Raw genomic sequence first — 15,233 nt, forward strand, 5'->3', positions numbered from 1 at the left:
ATGCATGCACACTCACAGTACACACCCATTCACACTCACTGGTGTGAACAGACACACACGCACTATGAACACACTTGCCTACGCACACTCACGCAGACACACTCGTGGGCACACACGCTTGGGCACACCCGCGTGTGGAGACACTCACACTTACTTGTGCACACTCACCCATGCTTTTTTTAACATGGTAACGCTATATGCGAAGAACAGCCAGAACTCTCGCTCGGGCAGGCAGAACAGCGCTCTCTGCAGAGAGTGGCTGCGTGCTGGGCTTTGTGTTTGTGACCACGAGGCTCCCAAAGCGAATACTCTGTACCCGCTTCCTCATTTCATGTCGCACAGGGTGACGGGGCGGAGGTCGGGCGCGGATCTTGAAACAGAGCGAACCGCGCCGGGACCGAGCGAGGGTGGCCACGTCCCCGCCGCTGAAGCGGACCCGCAGCGCTGGCGATTCCGCACTTCCGCAGAGCACGGTGGCATCTCAGAGATCGTCCGTTTGCGAAGTGAAAACGTCTCATCTTTCAACAACCGCAGGAGTCGCTGGAAGGCCACGGCTCCCGCGCGAGCGTTTTTAAGGCCAGAAAAGTGGCTACTTCTCTGCCCCTTGCAGCTCCCTCTGCGTGGCTTGGAGGAGCCGGCGAAGCTTCCAGAACACACCGGGGGCTGCTCTCGGGGAGTCTGCGCATTCCTGCACCGCCTCGCGCAACTGCAGCTGCAGCTGGAGGGAGACAGCGGAGCTCTTGAGGGCTGAGGAAAACCAATGGCGAAATATTTTGTCGCAGATGACCTGAGGGAAAGCAGGGGGCGGTTAATTCAGGGCGGCTCAGCGCCCTCGGAAGCCTCCCCAGCGCGCCAGGGCTCCGCGCACGGCTCTCCTCCCGCAGCGCCCGGGCGGCTCTCCAGAGGCCCCGCGCTCAGAGTGCTTTCCCGTCCGGAAGCTGAACCGCTCCCCGCTGCGAACAACCCCCGGAGAGGAGAAGGCTGCCCCGTGCGAGGGGGCAAGTCCCGCTTCTGCCCCACGGCAGATGGGGAGCGCTCCGGGGCCAGCACAGGTCACAGGCGGCCGCTGCTGCGTAAGGAGTCGCCCTGCAGGCCCCAGGGCAGCAGCAGCTGCAGGGGGGGGGGGTCTCCTCCCCACGAGGGGTCTAGTGACGACTGCGACCCTGCCAGGCTACCCCGAGGGTCACGTGGCGCGTTGGGAGAAGCAGTGTGCACGTATGACCTGTGACCTTTCCGCACTTGAAGGCTCGTGAAAGGAAGGTACATTGGAGGGGAAAGGCTGCAGGCCTACGGCTGTTGTAGGAGCCTTCCAAGTATTTTATTCTGGGAGCAGAAGTAAAAATGAAGCCACTGTCTCATAATTCGAATAGGGTATGAAATTCACCGCTGCTAAAGACCACTTGAAATTCTCAATTTCAACGTGTTACTTATTTTATAGCGTTCCCAGTCCCCCACTCCCCGCCCCTGTTGGGAGACCTGGCCTAGAAGCTGCATCATTAATAGTGTTTTATTTTTCTACATCACACCGTGTCAGACTCACTTAACAAATGCCACCATCGTACAGAGCTGCAGTTTCACAAAGGACAAATAATTCTAACTTGCATTTCCCAATCCCTGCAAAGGCAAGGATTCTTTTAAAAAACAAATCATTGTATTCCTCTTTTGAATAGAGAACACATTTTCATGTGCGCAATTTAAAATGTCCTTAAGGATGTGGTGTAGTCTCAGTGTCCACCCACCCTGGAGACAGTTCCCCGCTCTGCAAGGCGACCGCTTCTGTGAATGGCCTTCTCGAGGGAGTCTGTGCCTGCACAAGCCTACGCGCGTATTTCCTTTTATTTTACACAAATTCCTTCCCCGTTTAAACACATATCGGGGAGATCCCTCCAAATCATTTCTCATAAGTATATTCCATGTGTTTTAATGGCTACATCTCAAATGTGTGGATGTACCTAACTTCTTTAACCAGTTCCCCGATGGAAACTGGGGTTGTTTACTAACTTTTGCTCTATAAACAATGCTGCAATAAATATCTTGCATATATACATCATTTTATTTTGCACATGACACTAAATTTCTAGAAATTGAATTTCTGGGTCAAAGGGTATATGCACTTTTTGTTTCAATAGATATTGTTAAATTGACCCCATAAAAGTTGTACCAATTTACACTCCCTCAGCAAGGTGTCCAAGAATGCTTGTTCTTCCCCAACCAACACGTCACAGACTCTCTCATTTTGCCAACAGATGGGTGAAAATGGGTTAATTTGTATTTTTCTTAGGTTCGAAGGTATTTGTGTTTTCTTTTCAACAAATGGTCAAGTTTACATTTTTTGCCTGGATTTCTATTGGGTTGTTGGCCTTTTTTATTAATTTGTAGATGCTCTTTATATCTTCAAGACATTTGCCCCTTGCTTTAGGTTGGTTCCCCAGCAGGTAGACTCTGAGATGGAGGTTTGCAGGGATTGGTTGAGGGATGTCCTCGGGAACCACACTCCACGGGACAGGCCTGCAGTGTCGTCACTCAGCGAGGCAAAGGGGTGCCAGGCTTGGCATCTAGCCCTGCCCCTTCCCACTGGCCCATCTCAGAAGCTGCCCTGGGCAGTGGGTATAACCTCAGCAAAGACAGTCCTGGGGGGACTTGCTTGAGCCCCGGCAGCGGGGGGTAATCCCCCCATCCTCTCCACACCTGGTCTGTAAGGGAAAATGCAACCATTTTGCAAATTTTCTCATTTAACTTTTAAATTTGCTCTTCTTTTTTGTAATTTTGTTTTCGCCCATGTGAATTGTTTCTGAAACACAGTTAAATTTGCCGGTGGTTCCTCTTATGGCTTTGTTTCATACTTGCAGAGGCCTTCCCTACACAAGAATAATATTTAAAATTCTCTCAGTTTTTTTCCTAGTACTTTACAGATTTCATTTTTTATGTGTATTTGCGCCGTCTGGAATCTGGAGTGGAACAGGGAGGCACCCTGTTGTGCCCACCCACCCAGCAGCCTCCGCGACCTAACCAGCCCCCCCCACTGGTCTAAAATGCCCCTTTTATCACAGGTTAAATGCTCCTATGTCATTAAGTCTATTTCTGAAATATTTTTTATTCTATTCCATTGATTTGTTAATTTATGCAGGGCAGGGATATTTCAGTAAAATTTTAAATTCAAAAAGTATAAGGGATGGAGAAAGTTATCTATGATTCTACTATCCAGAAATGATTGCTTTTGACATTTTGGTATCTCCCTTTCCAATCATATACTATTTAACAAAAATGGATCATATTGTAAATACTCATTTCTAACCTGCATTTTTTCTCTTAATAATACTGCATATTTTCTCATATTCTTAAAGAAAGTATAATTTCATTTCTAAGACTTTATTCAAAGGTAATAATCAGATATGTGCACAAAAAAATTGCTAAGCTAAAGGGCATGACTATTTCTAACAGCTACATACCCTCGAGAGAGATATATAATTTACATCATGTAAACGATATAGACACTTCTCCATTTCCCTGAAGTCACAACTGTTAATTAATAGCATTTTAATGACTACTCCCATGGATAAATTAAATTTATTATCATTGGATTTTAATGTGTCTTTGAATGGTAAGATTAAACAATTTTCTAAGTTGTTTGGCCATTTGGATTTCATCACTTATGTACTTGGCACCTGTTCTTCTCTTGCCAATTTTCTTTGTGTTCCTCTTGCCTCTTAACGAACCTGTAAGAACCCCCCTTTCTGGATGAGGGAAGTATCCTTGGACTCTCATTCCCTTGCAAAGGGCAGGTGTTCGAGGTCTCATTTTGTGGATGGGATCGCAAGGTGCTGGACGCTTAAGTGAAAATCGTCCCATTCTCACAGCTCCGGGAGAATGGCCCCGTGAGGGGCCGAGCAAGGTGAGTCCACACGACATGGAAGAGGCTGGGATGGAGACGCCTCTGGCGGCTGGGGTTCCTAAAAGGGGAAGCACCTGTGACTCTGGAACTTGGCCCGGAAGTCTGTGCAGACTCTGGGCTGGCAGAATCGGGGCTTTTGCTCGGCCCGGCCAGGAACCACCAGATGAAGCACCGGGCTGAGCAGGTGTCCCCCAGTCAGTCCTCCACCACGGGACGACACAGTGCCACACCGTGTTCCTCCGGCCGCTCCGCTCTAATCTGCGTGTCAGGTCTGCACCGGGCCACGCTGGCCTGCCGGGTGTGCGGAGGACGGGACGGGCTACAGCGGGGGCTGCACTGGGGAAGCAGGTGGGATGGAGAACGAGAAGGCAGGAGAGTGCCGGGCAAGAGCCAAGCTAAGCAAGGGCACGCGCCAGGCAGTGGCGGAGGGTGGACACTGCGCCCCTGGCAGAGCCTTGGCCTCCTCCTGTTGCCGCCGGCACCCGCGGGCCAGGTGTGTCCACCCCCAGCTGAGAGCCTCGGGTGAGGGCACCAAGGGCAGCATCGGCCAAGAAAGGAGAGATGTTTTCCTACTGATGGGGAACTCACCCGGGTCTGGGACCGCGGTGCCGCCAGACCCGATGTGAATGCCCGCGCCCTGTGTGGGTCCCTACCTGCTGTGACCTCCCTGATGTGGCTTCTCCTGCCACAGGCCACCTACTGGCCTTGCCCCTTGCCCCTCTGGGCTGCAGTGTCTGCCCAACCTCATGAGCTTGGCCAGTTCCTCAGGACTGCTTTGCACTCTTTTCGGTGTTGTCCTTGATGGGTGGGTCTCTGGGTTTTGTGTGTGTGTGTGTGTGTGTGTGTGTGTGTGTGTATGTGCATGTGAAATTATGTAGATGATGTAGGCAACAAAGAACAAGTGACTATCCCGTCCCCCACTGTCCTGCCATTATTGAACACTTCAGTGGTGGAAAGGTTGCCTTCAGCTTGGCTAAGGACTTCTCCATCGCTGGGGGCAGAAATGACAGGGAGGACACGACCTGTCCTTGCGTCGGCGGCGGCAGCTGCTTACCTGCAGGTTGCTGTTGACGCGTTGCGCTCCACACTTGTTGACTCGCAAATCGCACTTTGAAAAACAGTCAAAGAAATTGCAGTCCTCATCTCCTGTGCAATTTTGCTCAAGGATTTCCCGCATTTTCGGTTCAAAAAAGGCCATGTCCACATCAATAGCCACCACCTGTAATCAAAACAGCACACGGCTATCACAGGGACGCTAGCGGGTTCAGCGAGGAGGAGAGGGAGCCTGTTTGGTGGCTCCTTTTCCCGGCGTTGGGGGCGCCGTTGCCCAGATTGCACGATTGCAGAGCTCCCGAGCCAAGAGGAAAAGCCCTGGCCACGCCCTGGGGAGCAGTTTTCTCCCCCCAGAGTAATTACACGTATTTTCCTTCACACAAGCAACTGTCACAGATGACACTGCAAGGCTTTAGTGGCAAAAAGAACCTTTGCAGTCACTAGTTAAAGCCAAGGATTTGGAACTATAACCACAAGTATCACTTTGCATCTTTAAACACTTTCTCAGCTCTAAAAGTAGAATCTCCAAAACTTTTCTCTTTTTTTTTTTTTTTGAGACAGGGTCTCACTGTGCTGTCCAGGCTAGAGTGCAGTGGTGCAATCAAAGCTCACTACACCCTTGAACTAGTGGCTCAAGCGATCCTCTTGCCTCAGCCTCCCGAGTCGCCGGGACTACAGGTGCGTGCCACCATGCCTGGCTAATTTTTTAAATTTTTTTGGTACAGACAGGGTCTCTGTATTGCCCAGGCTGGTCTTGAACTCCTGGCCTCAAGCTATCCTCCCGCCTTGACCACCCAAAGTGCTGGGATTACAGGCTCCAGGCCCCCTGCCTGGCCAAAAACATCCCTCTGTTGCTTTTTCACTTTGGTCTCTGACCTTCAAGAGTCAGAATGCTAACAGCCGTAAGATACAGATAATCTATCCTTATAAATACAAGCAATAAAAGGATGCTGCCTCCGAGTGGCAGGCCTGGGGGTGTGATGGCAAAAACGAGGTGAGCTGTGCCTATGCGTCCTCTCTCTGTGGCGTATCCGTTACCTGAGTCCACGGCGGGGTGGGGGGCGGGGAATGGCAGAGTCTAAGTTCTCGACTTGGGACTGATGTTGCAGAAACCCTGATGCCACAGGCCCAACTCCTGAGTCGTCAGCACGAGGACTGGGAGTTTCAGATTTAACTTCCTGGCTTCGAACCAGGTAGACTTCAAGCACAGAAAAGTAATAACCTCTAAATTATGCAGATTTTCCTCCACCACCTGGACGCAACGAAAAATGATGAGCTCAAACCTGAGAAAATCTGGCATCTGCCCAAATGAGGTTGTTTATAGCTTCGAGGTATTAAAGAGCTAGTAGCAAAGTTGACGCGTCTGACGGAGTCCGCGGCATTTCACAAGCCTTCACAGGTCAACGCGGAGACGCGGCCCTGCCTTCTCCCTCGGTAGCGTTTCAGGAGAGGGCTCCGTCGGCCGGTGTTCATTCCCTCCTCGGTTCTGCGCAGAGTGGGAGGCACACCCCTGGTTTTGGTTTTGCTTTTAGTTTTTCGTGAAGGGTTGATGCTGGAAGGCCATAAAGTTTCTTGGGGATTATTTAGTAAAACAGAGCAGGAGGGAATAATAATTTATTTCAAAATATGTGGAGAATAATGAAAACAAAGAACATAGAACTTTTCCCTATTTAAGGGGCTTTGCCTACTTATTAATTCAGCAAACAATTTATCATTCTAATCAATCTTTCCTATGTCATTATTTAGCCAAAATAAATAGCTGATTTCATTATTTACTCTGGTTAACATGCTAAAAAGGAACAAAGTCTATGCTAGCAAATCTATTGTCTTTACGATTTAGTATTGGGGCTACGAGACTCTTTCTCTTCTTTCCACAGTTTCTGGTAATCTCCCCAGCCCCCTCCAGACCTCTGTTTAGAATTTAAGCTTCTTACAACTTCTTCTCATTTCTGATGGTTTCCTTCTCATCTCCCATGGAGAGCCACATTTGTTTTTAACTTTTAGTGTACGGCCTAGAATGGATTACAGGTCTTACAAGCTTAACCCTATGCACCTAAAATCAGAACAGTATTGAAACAAACAGAAGAACCTGCATAACGTTTCTTAATATCAGGAGAGTCGTAAAATTCCTAACTTGCCGGAATTACCTAACTTGCCTCATCTTCGTCAAACTTCCTTCTGGCGTCAGACTAGAAAGGGATCCGTGAGAACTATTTCGCTCTTCCCTGAAAAGCGTGGCTCTGGGGCAGGAAAACCTCTCATCTGTTCGGAAGGAGCCCTTGCTGGCAGTAGCTCTGGGCCCTAAGTCACGACATTTCCTGGCGATTCACTCACAGCCATTGGCTGAATCCTCAGGACCTGCACGTGGGCCTCCGGCCTGCAGGTGAGTGAGGACTTGGAACCATCGGTTCTTGCACCGCACCTGGAAGGTGGCCCTTCCTTCCGCCAAGGCCGCGCCAGCACCGTGGGCTCGGATGCAGGACACCCTGCTGGGTCCCTGAGCTCACCAGTTCTCAAACTTGAGCACCAGTCAGAACCACCTAGAGGCTTGTTTTATTGCTGGTTCCCACCCCGGGGTTTCAGATTCAGTAGGTCTGGGGTAGGGTCTGAGAATTTGCATTTCTAGCAAGTTCTCTGGTGATACTGCTGGTTTTCTCCTCAAAGTTGTGAAATCTCAGGTAGAAGACCTAAGTGTCTGCCGGAAGGTGGAGACCGGCAGAACTGGAGAAGGGGAATGGTCCTGTCTCGCGCCCATCCTCACCCAAGCCGCGGCTGGGGCAGAGCAACAGCTGGGGGGCAGCCCAGCCTGCAGAACACCGTTTGGGGCTAGGTCAGGGTGCACAGTCATTACTTCATTGAGCAAATATCGTGTGCAAATGCTGTGTGAGACACAGCTCAGGTGGGTCACGCAAACCAATGACTAGATTATCAACAAACGTATAGATTAAAACGTCCAGTGGTGCCCATTCAGCATCCTTCACAAGCAGATGTCCTCACCCTCCCCTCCACTCTCCCGGCCTCAGTAGCTGGATGAATGGACAAGTGACCGAGTGCCGAGAACTGGCCCACAACTGCCCCGGGCCATGTGACTGTCTGTGGACACTCCACGCCTTCCTCCCCCAAGGCCTCTGCGTGGCCACGTCCCAGGACGTCCCTGAGGTGGACAGCACCTTTCCATGATGTAATCCTCCTGCTCACTAAGCAGGGACGCCTTGGCCCGGACAGCGATTGCAGACAGGGCCAAGCTTCCCCTGAGCCCCCTACACGGCGTGTGGACCTCCTGGAACCTCCCAGAACTTTCTGGAACCTCCTGGAACCTCCCAGCTCTTTCCCTTCCACACTTTGAGTCACCCCCAGCAGCCAGGGACAAGGCATTAGGACCAAGCAGTGAGGGCAAGATGCTACAGTGCCCTTCATGGGGACAAAGGCTTGGTCAGAGAAGGGATTTACACTGGCGGCAACTTCAGTTTTCTCGATTTCAGGCTGCTTTCGGAAGGCTGTGCCACTCTGTGCCACCTGCCACGGAGGCCCATGGCTGGCAGTAATGGCGCCTTCCCTTTGTCCCTTTATGTTCTGACCATGAAGAGTGTTCCCCACCACAAGCCAGTCCCCAGGACGGCCAGCTCGCTGAGGTGACTGGAGCTAAGCTGGTCGCTCACCTGCTGGCAGCTGCGCATGCCAGTTTTAGCCTAGCTGGGGGGAAGGGAAGGGGACTATGTCATAATGAAACACTGAAGGCCCTTTTGCTGCTTTTTCTCCAACTTGTTGTATTTCTCACGTGGCTGCACTGCCCCAGAGCAGGAGGTAGAAATGCATCTGCCTGGATACTTCCACTCGGCAGGTTCCTCCCTGCGGGAGGCGCAAAAACTCCACTTGTCCCTCTAGAAGTATTTCACACGGAATGGAAACAAACTAGAACCTCCCCAGGAAAAAAGCACTGGAAAAAGAAACATATGGTCACAGAGCATGGGCAGTTTGAGAACAGCGTCTCCAGAGCCGCTGTGCCAACGGCTCTCGTGGGCCACCCGCCTACATCTTCCTCCGCGGGTCACTCTCCCCGCTCTGCAAACAGACCCTCCAGAGAGGGTCTAGGGAGCCACTGAGCTGCTCCGAAGGAAGGAGAACAGGCCTCAGGGAGGACAGACCTCACCCGGGCCTCTGCCCCCTGCCGTGGGCTCCTTTTATTCCAAGTCCCACCCAGGCGCTAGGTTTTTTTGATTTTTTTTTTGGCCCCGGGAGGGGGGGGGGTTGGCGGTGGGGGGGTTGCCGGAGGGGCCCGTGTTTGTTTCCTGGGGCCGGCGGTTGCCCTTCGGGCCGCCCTGCCCGCTTGGGCCCGTTCGGCGGCCGGCCCACTCCACTTACTGTGAGGTCACTCCTGATGGCAAAGTTTTCGGGCTTGATGTCGCAGAGGTGGAGGCGGTGGGAAAAGTCACGGTGGAAATGGTTCACCATGTCCAAGAAGCTGAGAGCGATGTCACTGACAGCCTTGGCCTGGCCCCGGCCACCCCAGGGGACACCCGTGGCCTCGTCCAGGGGGAAGAGAGCCCCGTGGTGGGGGCTGCCGGCGGCCAGGTACTCCACTGCGTAGAAGTGGCCACAGGAGCCCAGCACGGGCAGGACATGCCGACTCGAGTCCTGCAGCAGGCTGAAGTAGACGTACTCCTCCTGCTGCAGCAGGGCCCACGCGCTGGCCAGCTGGCCCCGCCAGCGCGCGCCCCGCCGGCCCGGCCACAGCGGCCCCAGGCTGCTGTCGGACAGCTCCAGGCCCAGGGCGTTCTTGACCTGCCCGGCCACCATCAGGAGGAGTTCTGCCTCCGGGACGTCCTGGCCGCCCTCCTCCGCCTCCCCGTCCAGCAAGCCGAGGGGCTGGAAGCTGGAGAAGGCCTCGCTCTTGGACTTGAGCACGACGGGCCGGCCGCGCCAGTCGGCCTGCAGCACCTTCTTGCCCCGCTCGTAGTACAGGCAGCGCCGGTACAGCAGCTTCCCCGCCACGCACAGGTCCTCGCAGAGGTCCCCCGTGAGCGCGCCGCCCCGGTAGTCCTGGCACTGGAAGGAAGGGACAGTCGGTCAGGAGAGAGGAGGGGCCAGCGCCACCGCCCAGCCGAGGCTGGGGAAAGGGACAGGTTGGTCCCTGCCCTCAGGACGCTTATAATCCAGCAGTGGAGAGAAACCTCGCGATGAGAACAGCAGAGGCCGTTCGGGGCAGCCGAGGTAGTTAAGGAGCATCTCTTTGCCACGACGCTGCTTAACCGGGCCCAGGACCAGGTGTGCAGCATCAGGACAGCCGCGGAGGAGGAGCAGGCCTGCCGCGTCCACCTGGGTGGTCCTGGGAAAATCTGAAGCCGCAGAACGGTCCGAGGAAGGGGCTAGGTCAGCTCTGGCTACGCTTCGGCCTCACCCGGAGAGCCGTAACACCCACGCCTGAGAAGAGCTAAGTCAGGCCTCAGCAGACGGGACCCTGGGACCCTTGCCTGCCCCCGGGGCGGGCCACTGCAGTGACCCCGGCAGGCACATTCCTTGGGCTTTCTGTTTCCAGCTGGAGCTGGTGCGGCCCATAAAGCCACAGGCACGGGGAGCTTGGAGGAGACTCCGCTACGGCACCGGGAGTCGGAGCAGGTCTCGGGCTGGGGAACTGGGGGAGCAGGCACCGGGGAGGAGCCACCAGGGACACAATCTGGAGGTGGAGCGAGTGCTGTGTCCCGGTGGTGGCGAGGAAGGCCACCCAGGATCCCCTGGGCGTTTCTCCTCTACGCCAGGGGACCTCAGGCCGGAGCCCCTGCGGGGACCCGGTGACCCTCCCCACCAGCTGACATGTGCCCTAAGAGGACGGCCCAGCCCCACAATCCTGCGGGAGGGAGGTCGGAGCGCAGGGAAAGGATCGCCACTCTCCTCTCTCTTTTCTATCCTTTACAGAAAGTCTATGGACTCATTTTCATTAGGAGTTGAGCGTATTTTCTAATCCCACCCTCTTCCCCACCAGCGACTCTTCCTCCCACGTCAGCACACAAAGGCGTCTCTTTCTTCCCAGAACGCTCACAGCGCTCCGTGAGACCGGAGATCATCCTAGCGCCTCTGAGGCCCTGAGACAAATATAAAATCCCGAAGTTGCTTTTTGCACCCTATTGCATGTGTTACCAAGTGCCCTGAAGGACCAGCTGGGGAAAACGGGCCTCAGGGGGCTCTGGAAAAAGGGCTGTACCAGACCCAGAGAGCTCGAATCCTGAGCACGTCACCGAACTGCTCCGGGCCTCGGATTCCTTCCCCGTGCCACACCCACTCTGCCTCCCGGCCTGGGGGTTGCACGGGCCACTGAGAAACGTGGAGGCCACAGCACGCGCGCATGCACCAGGCAGCCTGGGGTGGCCCTGGAACGACACTTAGATAAGGGACTCTGCGCTGTTCAGACGCTGGCTGGTGTCGTGCCCCCCGAGTAGACTGTAAGCAGCTCCATGAAGTCGAAACTGTCCCTCCAGTGCCTAGACATAGGAATAATTCCAAAGTCAAAAAACTCCAAAAACTACCAGATTTTCACGACTCATTTGGCCTCCTGTGGCGTCAAAGCCCACCTGAAAAGATGTGAGGCTATTTATAGTGTGTGTGTGTTCTATCTGGGACGAATTCACATACATTTTGCAGCAGAATTATTAATTTTTTGATTCCTGGCGCTGCCCCCTATGCAAAATATAAGTTATACGTCCCACGTTATCTTTCTACCACCCAAAACACGCCTGGCCGCACAAAGTCAGATAAGGGATTGGGGGCCTTTATAAACACTGCAGGCTCGTTGTTCAAAGCCCTTATTTGAAAGAAATACTCCCAGTGCTTAAAAGAAATGTCTAGATTTTCAAGACTATTTCAGGCAGTCACCCGACAACAGACTGAAAGGCCAAAGCCAGGCCGTGCGAAGCCAGGCCAACCGAGGGGGGCCCCGCCAGCTTCCTGCCGAGGGGGCTCCTGCCGGCCCCTGGGCTCTAGATCTCCATGCGCCACGCGGCCGACACCACGATGCAGCCACAGAGACCTGCAGACACAAAGTCGCGAGCCCGATCCTCGAGCCAGCGAGGCTGCCCTGCTTGCAGAAGGCTGGCTTTTGGTCTTTCGAAACGCACCCCCATAATGCAGCAGCATCAGCAGACACTCAGCAACTGCTCTACACACGGGAAGCTGTGTGCATGCTGTGTTCCTCTTGGAATTTAACTTAACAGAATTTTGGTAAAACGCCATTCTTTGGCTTTATGCCTGGGAACTCTTTCCAAGGCATGGGGTCATGAAATGAGCACGGAAGGATCAGGACCCTTGTGTCAACCACACTTTGCTTATAATTGCTTCCATATCACCCCTTGCAGAAAAAAACGGCAGCCGGCCAGGGTCCTCGGGGACCTCTCAGTGAGTTTCAGGTAGTCTGCCCGGGAGGTGAGGATGAAAGGGAGGGCACTGAGACAGCCACGGGGCAAGAAGGTGCGAGAGACAGAAATAGCACAGGGTGTTCATTTTACTTATCGTGGGGGTTTCTCTCTCTACTTGATATGGTACTCAGAGTTTCATGTCTCTATAATAAACCTGATAAGAAAATGCAAAAAATTGTTTCCTGATTTCCTTATAAATCCAAAAAACCCTGAATATCCAAAATGGTTTGATTCAATTCCATGAACATTTTCATAGTGTTATCACATTTGTAATTTAATCAAAAGTGCTTTTGCATGAGGTACAGAACAGAACTGAGAAAGACAGACAAGCAGGTAGCAGACGAGTGGCAGGAGGTGGCCGTCCTCAGCTGGGAGCTTCGGAGTCGCTGGGCGCTGGGAGGAGGGTGCGGGGAAGACTCGGTCCTGCCAGCCACTGAGCGAGGACGCCCAGGGGAGAAGGGTGGCAGGTGACCACTGGGCCCTGTCTTCCATCTGCCCGTGAGCAGGGGAGTGAGGAAGGGAGCACCTGTGACTGCCCGGACCCTCACTCTTCTCACCTGAATGGCAGCCACCATTGCCACTGGCCGAGAGGGACACCTGAGGACCACAAAGCCAGCTCTCTTCCACCAGGCCTGCGGCTGGGCTGGCCATGGGCAAGGCCTTGGGCATCAGCCCCATCTCGCCACCTGCCAATCGATGGCCCCAGCTTTCCACAGCTAACCCAGCCATGTGTGAGCGAGGATGGGCCACTGCCCGACTACAGCTGCCAGGGCAGAGGTGGCTCCCAAAGGACGTTAGAGCGTGACACGACAGGAACACAGTGAGGCTCAGCTTTGGGGCAGACTGGCTTTGCCCCCACTAGCTGTGTGGCTTGTTTCCAAGTCTTTAAAATGAGAAAGATGATGCTGTGTCACAGGAGACTTGGGAAGGTCGAACAAGGTCACAGTTCCTGGCACCGTGCCAGCCAGCGGTGGTCTCAGCCAATGCTAGTTCCCTCCCTGCTCCAGCCTAGTTATGGAAAGGCGGGGAGCAGGGGGTGCTCTTCCTGGAGGAGAAGCATCGTGAGAGCTCAGCTTAGAGAGAGGAATTAGCAGCGTGTCTAGCAGAAGAGCGAGACGGCGGTTCAGCCACAGGAATAACCTGCACAAAGGTCCAGGGTTTCGCAGCAGCACCGTGTTCAGAGGACCAAAAATGGTTCAGGGGAGCAGAGAGCTAAGTTACAGCAGGCACCTACGTGACCACCTGGGCGTTCTCTCAAAAATGCCACTCCCCTGTGTCCGCATCTGACACAGGTGCTTCCTGCCCAGCAAGGATCAAATCAGCCCTGGCCCCGAAGCCGGCCCACCCCCAAGTGGAAATTCTTGCCTCCCTCCCCTGCCCCCAGCTCTCATTAAATCACGGCCAGGCTGCCCCGGGTCCCCACAGCACGGGGTTTTGCACAAAGCTGCAGCACGTCGAGGAAATAAGATAGAGGTCAGAGTGAAATCTGTACGAGGTTTGCCTCTGTGAATTTGGAAGGCCACTCCCAACAGGAGTTACAAGATGTTTTGCACATGGTATGATTGTTGGGTTTGGCACGCAGCCTGTGGATCCTGGAGGGAACATCCATTTGGGCCGTTTTTCTGAAGATCAGCACATTGGCTTACAAGCGTGCCGCGCCCACGGCTGGCTTCTTGCTGTGGCGCCGGGTATTAGAAAGGGCAGGACGCAGAGCAGGGGGACCAAAGCCCAGTCGGGGACTGGCCAGCGACCACAGGCAGGGTCTCGGGTTTATAACCTTACTTTCCAGGACTCCAGTCACCCCGTTTGTCACACGAGATCATTTATACTAAAGCACAGCAGGCACTAAAATGTATCCCGCAGCTCTTCGGCTTACGATGCGTCATGTCCTGATAAACCCGTGGTTAAGTGAAAATACATTTAATATCCCTAAACTACCAAGCACCACAGCGTACCCTAATCCGCCTTAAACGTGCCCAGAACAAGTACTTCCATTAGCCTACAGTCAGCACAAGCACCTAACACAAGCCTGTTTTACAATACAGTGTTGAGTACCGCGTAATGTATCGAATGCTGTACTGACCGCGAAGAACAGAGTGGCTGGACGTACTCAAAGATGGTTTCTACCGAATGCAAACCACCTTCACACCTTCGTAAATTTGAAAAATGCTAAATCGAACCATCCTAAGTCAGAGGCCGTCTGTATACAAGTGAGCTGTTCCTTGTTATCCTCTGCGACAAAGTCTTCTTGGCATTTCAGTTCCCACCCTTCTTATGCAGAATGGAAAATCTGTCCACTACGGCTGCTGACCAGTGTTTGCAGGATCTTTTTGTGTGTCTGTGCCTGCCAAACACAGAAAACAACTTAATCCAGCATTTTTTTAAAAAGCTAATATACAAATTGCAAGTTTAAAAGGTAATCAAAAACTTCGTCATGTTAGAAACAATAGCGGAATTATTTTAATAGCAGCATGTCCTCTCGAAGTAGCTATTTTTTAACTCAGTAAAAGTGGTTTATTTAGGTCCATTGTTTGAATCAGACTTTATCACAGTTTTCTTTGCACGGGGGATGTCCTAGCTGCCAGCTTGAAGACAAGGACATTTCTGTGCCTAAATGTGTCTGCATATAAAATCCACAGGTATCAGGCCGGGCACGGTGGCTCATGCCTGTAATCCTAGAACTCTGGGAGGCTGAGGCGGGTGGATCATTTGAGCTCAGGAGTTCGAGACCAGCCTGAGCAAGAGTGAGACCCCGTCTCTTCTAAAAATAGAAAGAAATTGGCCAAACAACTAAAAATAGAAAAAATTAGCTGGGCATGGTGGCACGTGCCTGTAGTCCCAGCTACCTGGGAGGCTGAGGCAGGAGGATCGCTTGAGCCCAG

General features: G+C 53.1%; 1 protein-coding gene across 1 annotated transcript in view; it reads right to left on the reverse strand.

The window, feature by feature from the left end:
- Nucleotides 1–589: 589 nt before the first annotated feature.
- FAM69C (family with sequence similarity 69, member C) overlaps nt 590–15,233 on the reverse strand; it is a 19,210-nt gene continuing 4,566 nt past the window's right edge. Inside the window, exons 2-4 of the mRNA XM_012648884.1 lie at nt 9,308–9,991; nt 4,947–5,111; nt 590–787 (exon numbers count right to left, since the gene is read on the reverse strand). Coding sequence (XP_012504338.1) covers nt 590–787; nt 4,947–5,111; nt 9,308–9,991 — 1,047 coding nt within the window. The remainder of the gene's footprint in view (nt 788–4,946; nt 5,112–9,307; nt 9,992–15,233) is intronic.

Source organism: Propithecus coquereli, unplaced genomic scaffold (assembly GCF_000956105.1).
Source record: "Propithecus coquereli isolate 6110/MARCELLA unplaced genomic scaffold, Pcoq_1.0 Scaffold296, whole genome shotgun sequence".
Classification (NCBI taxonomy): Eukaryota; Metazoa; Chordata; class Mammalia; order Primates; family Indriidae; genus Propithecus; species Propithecus coquereli.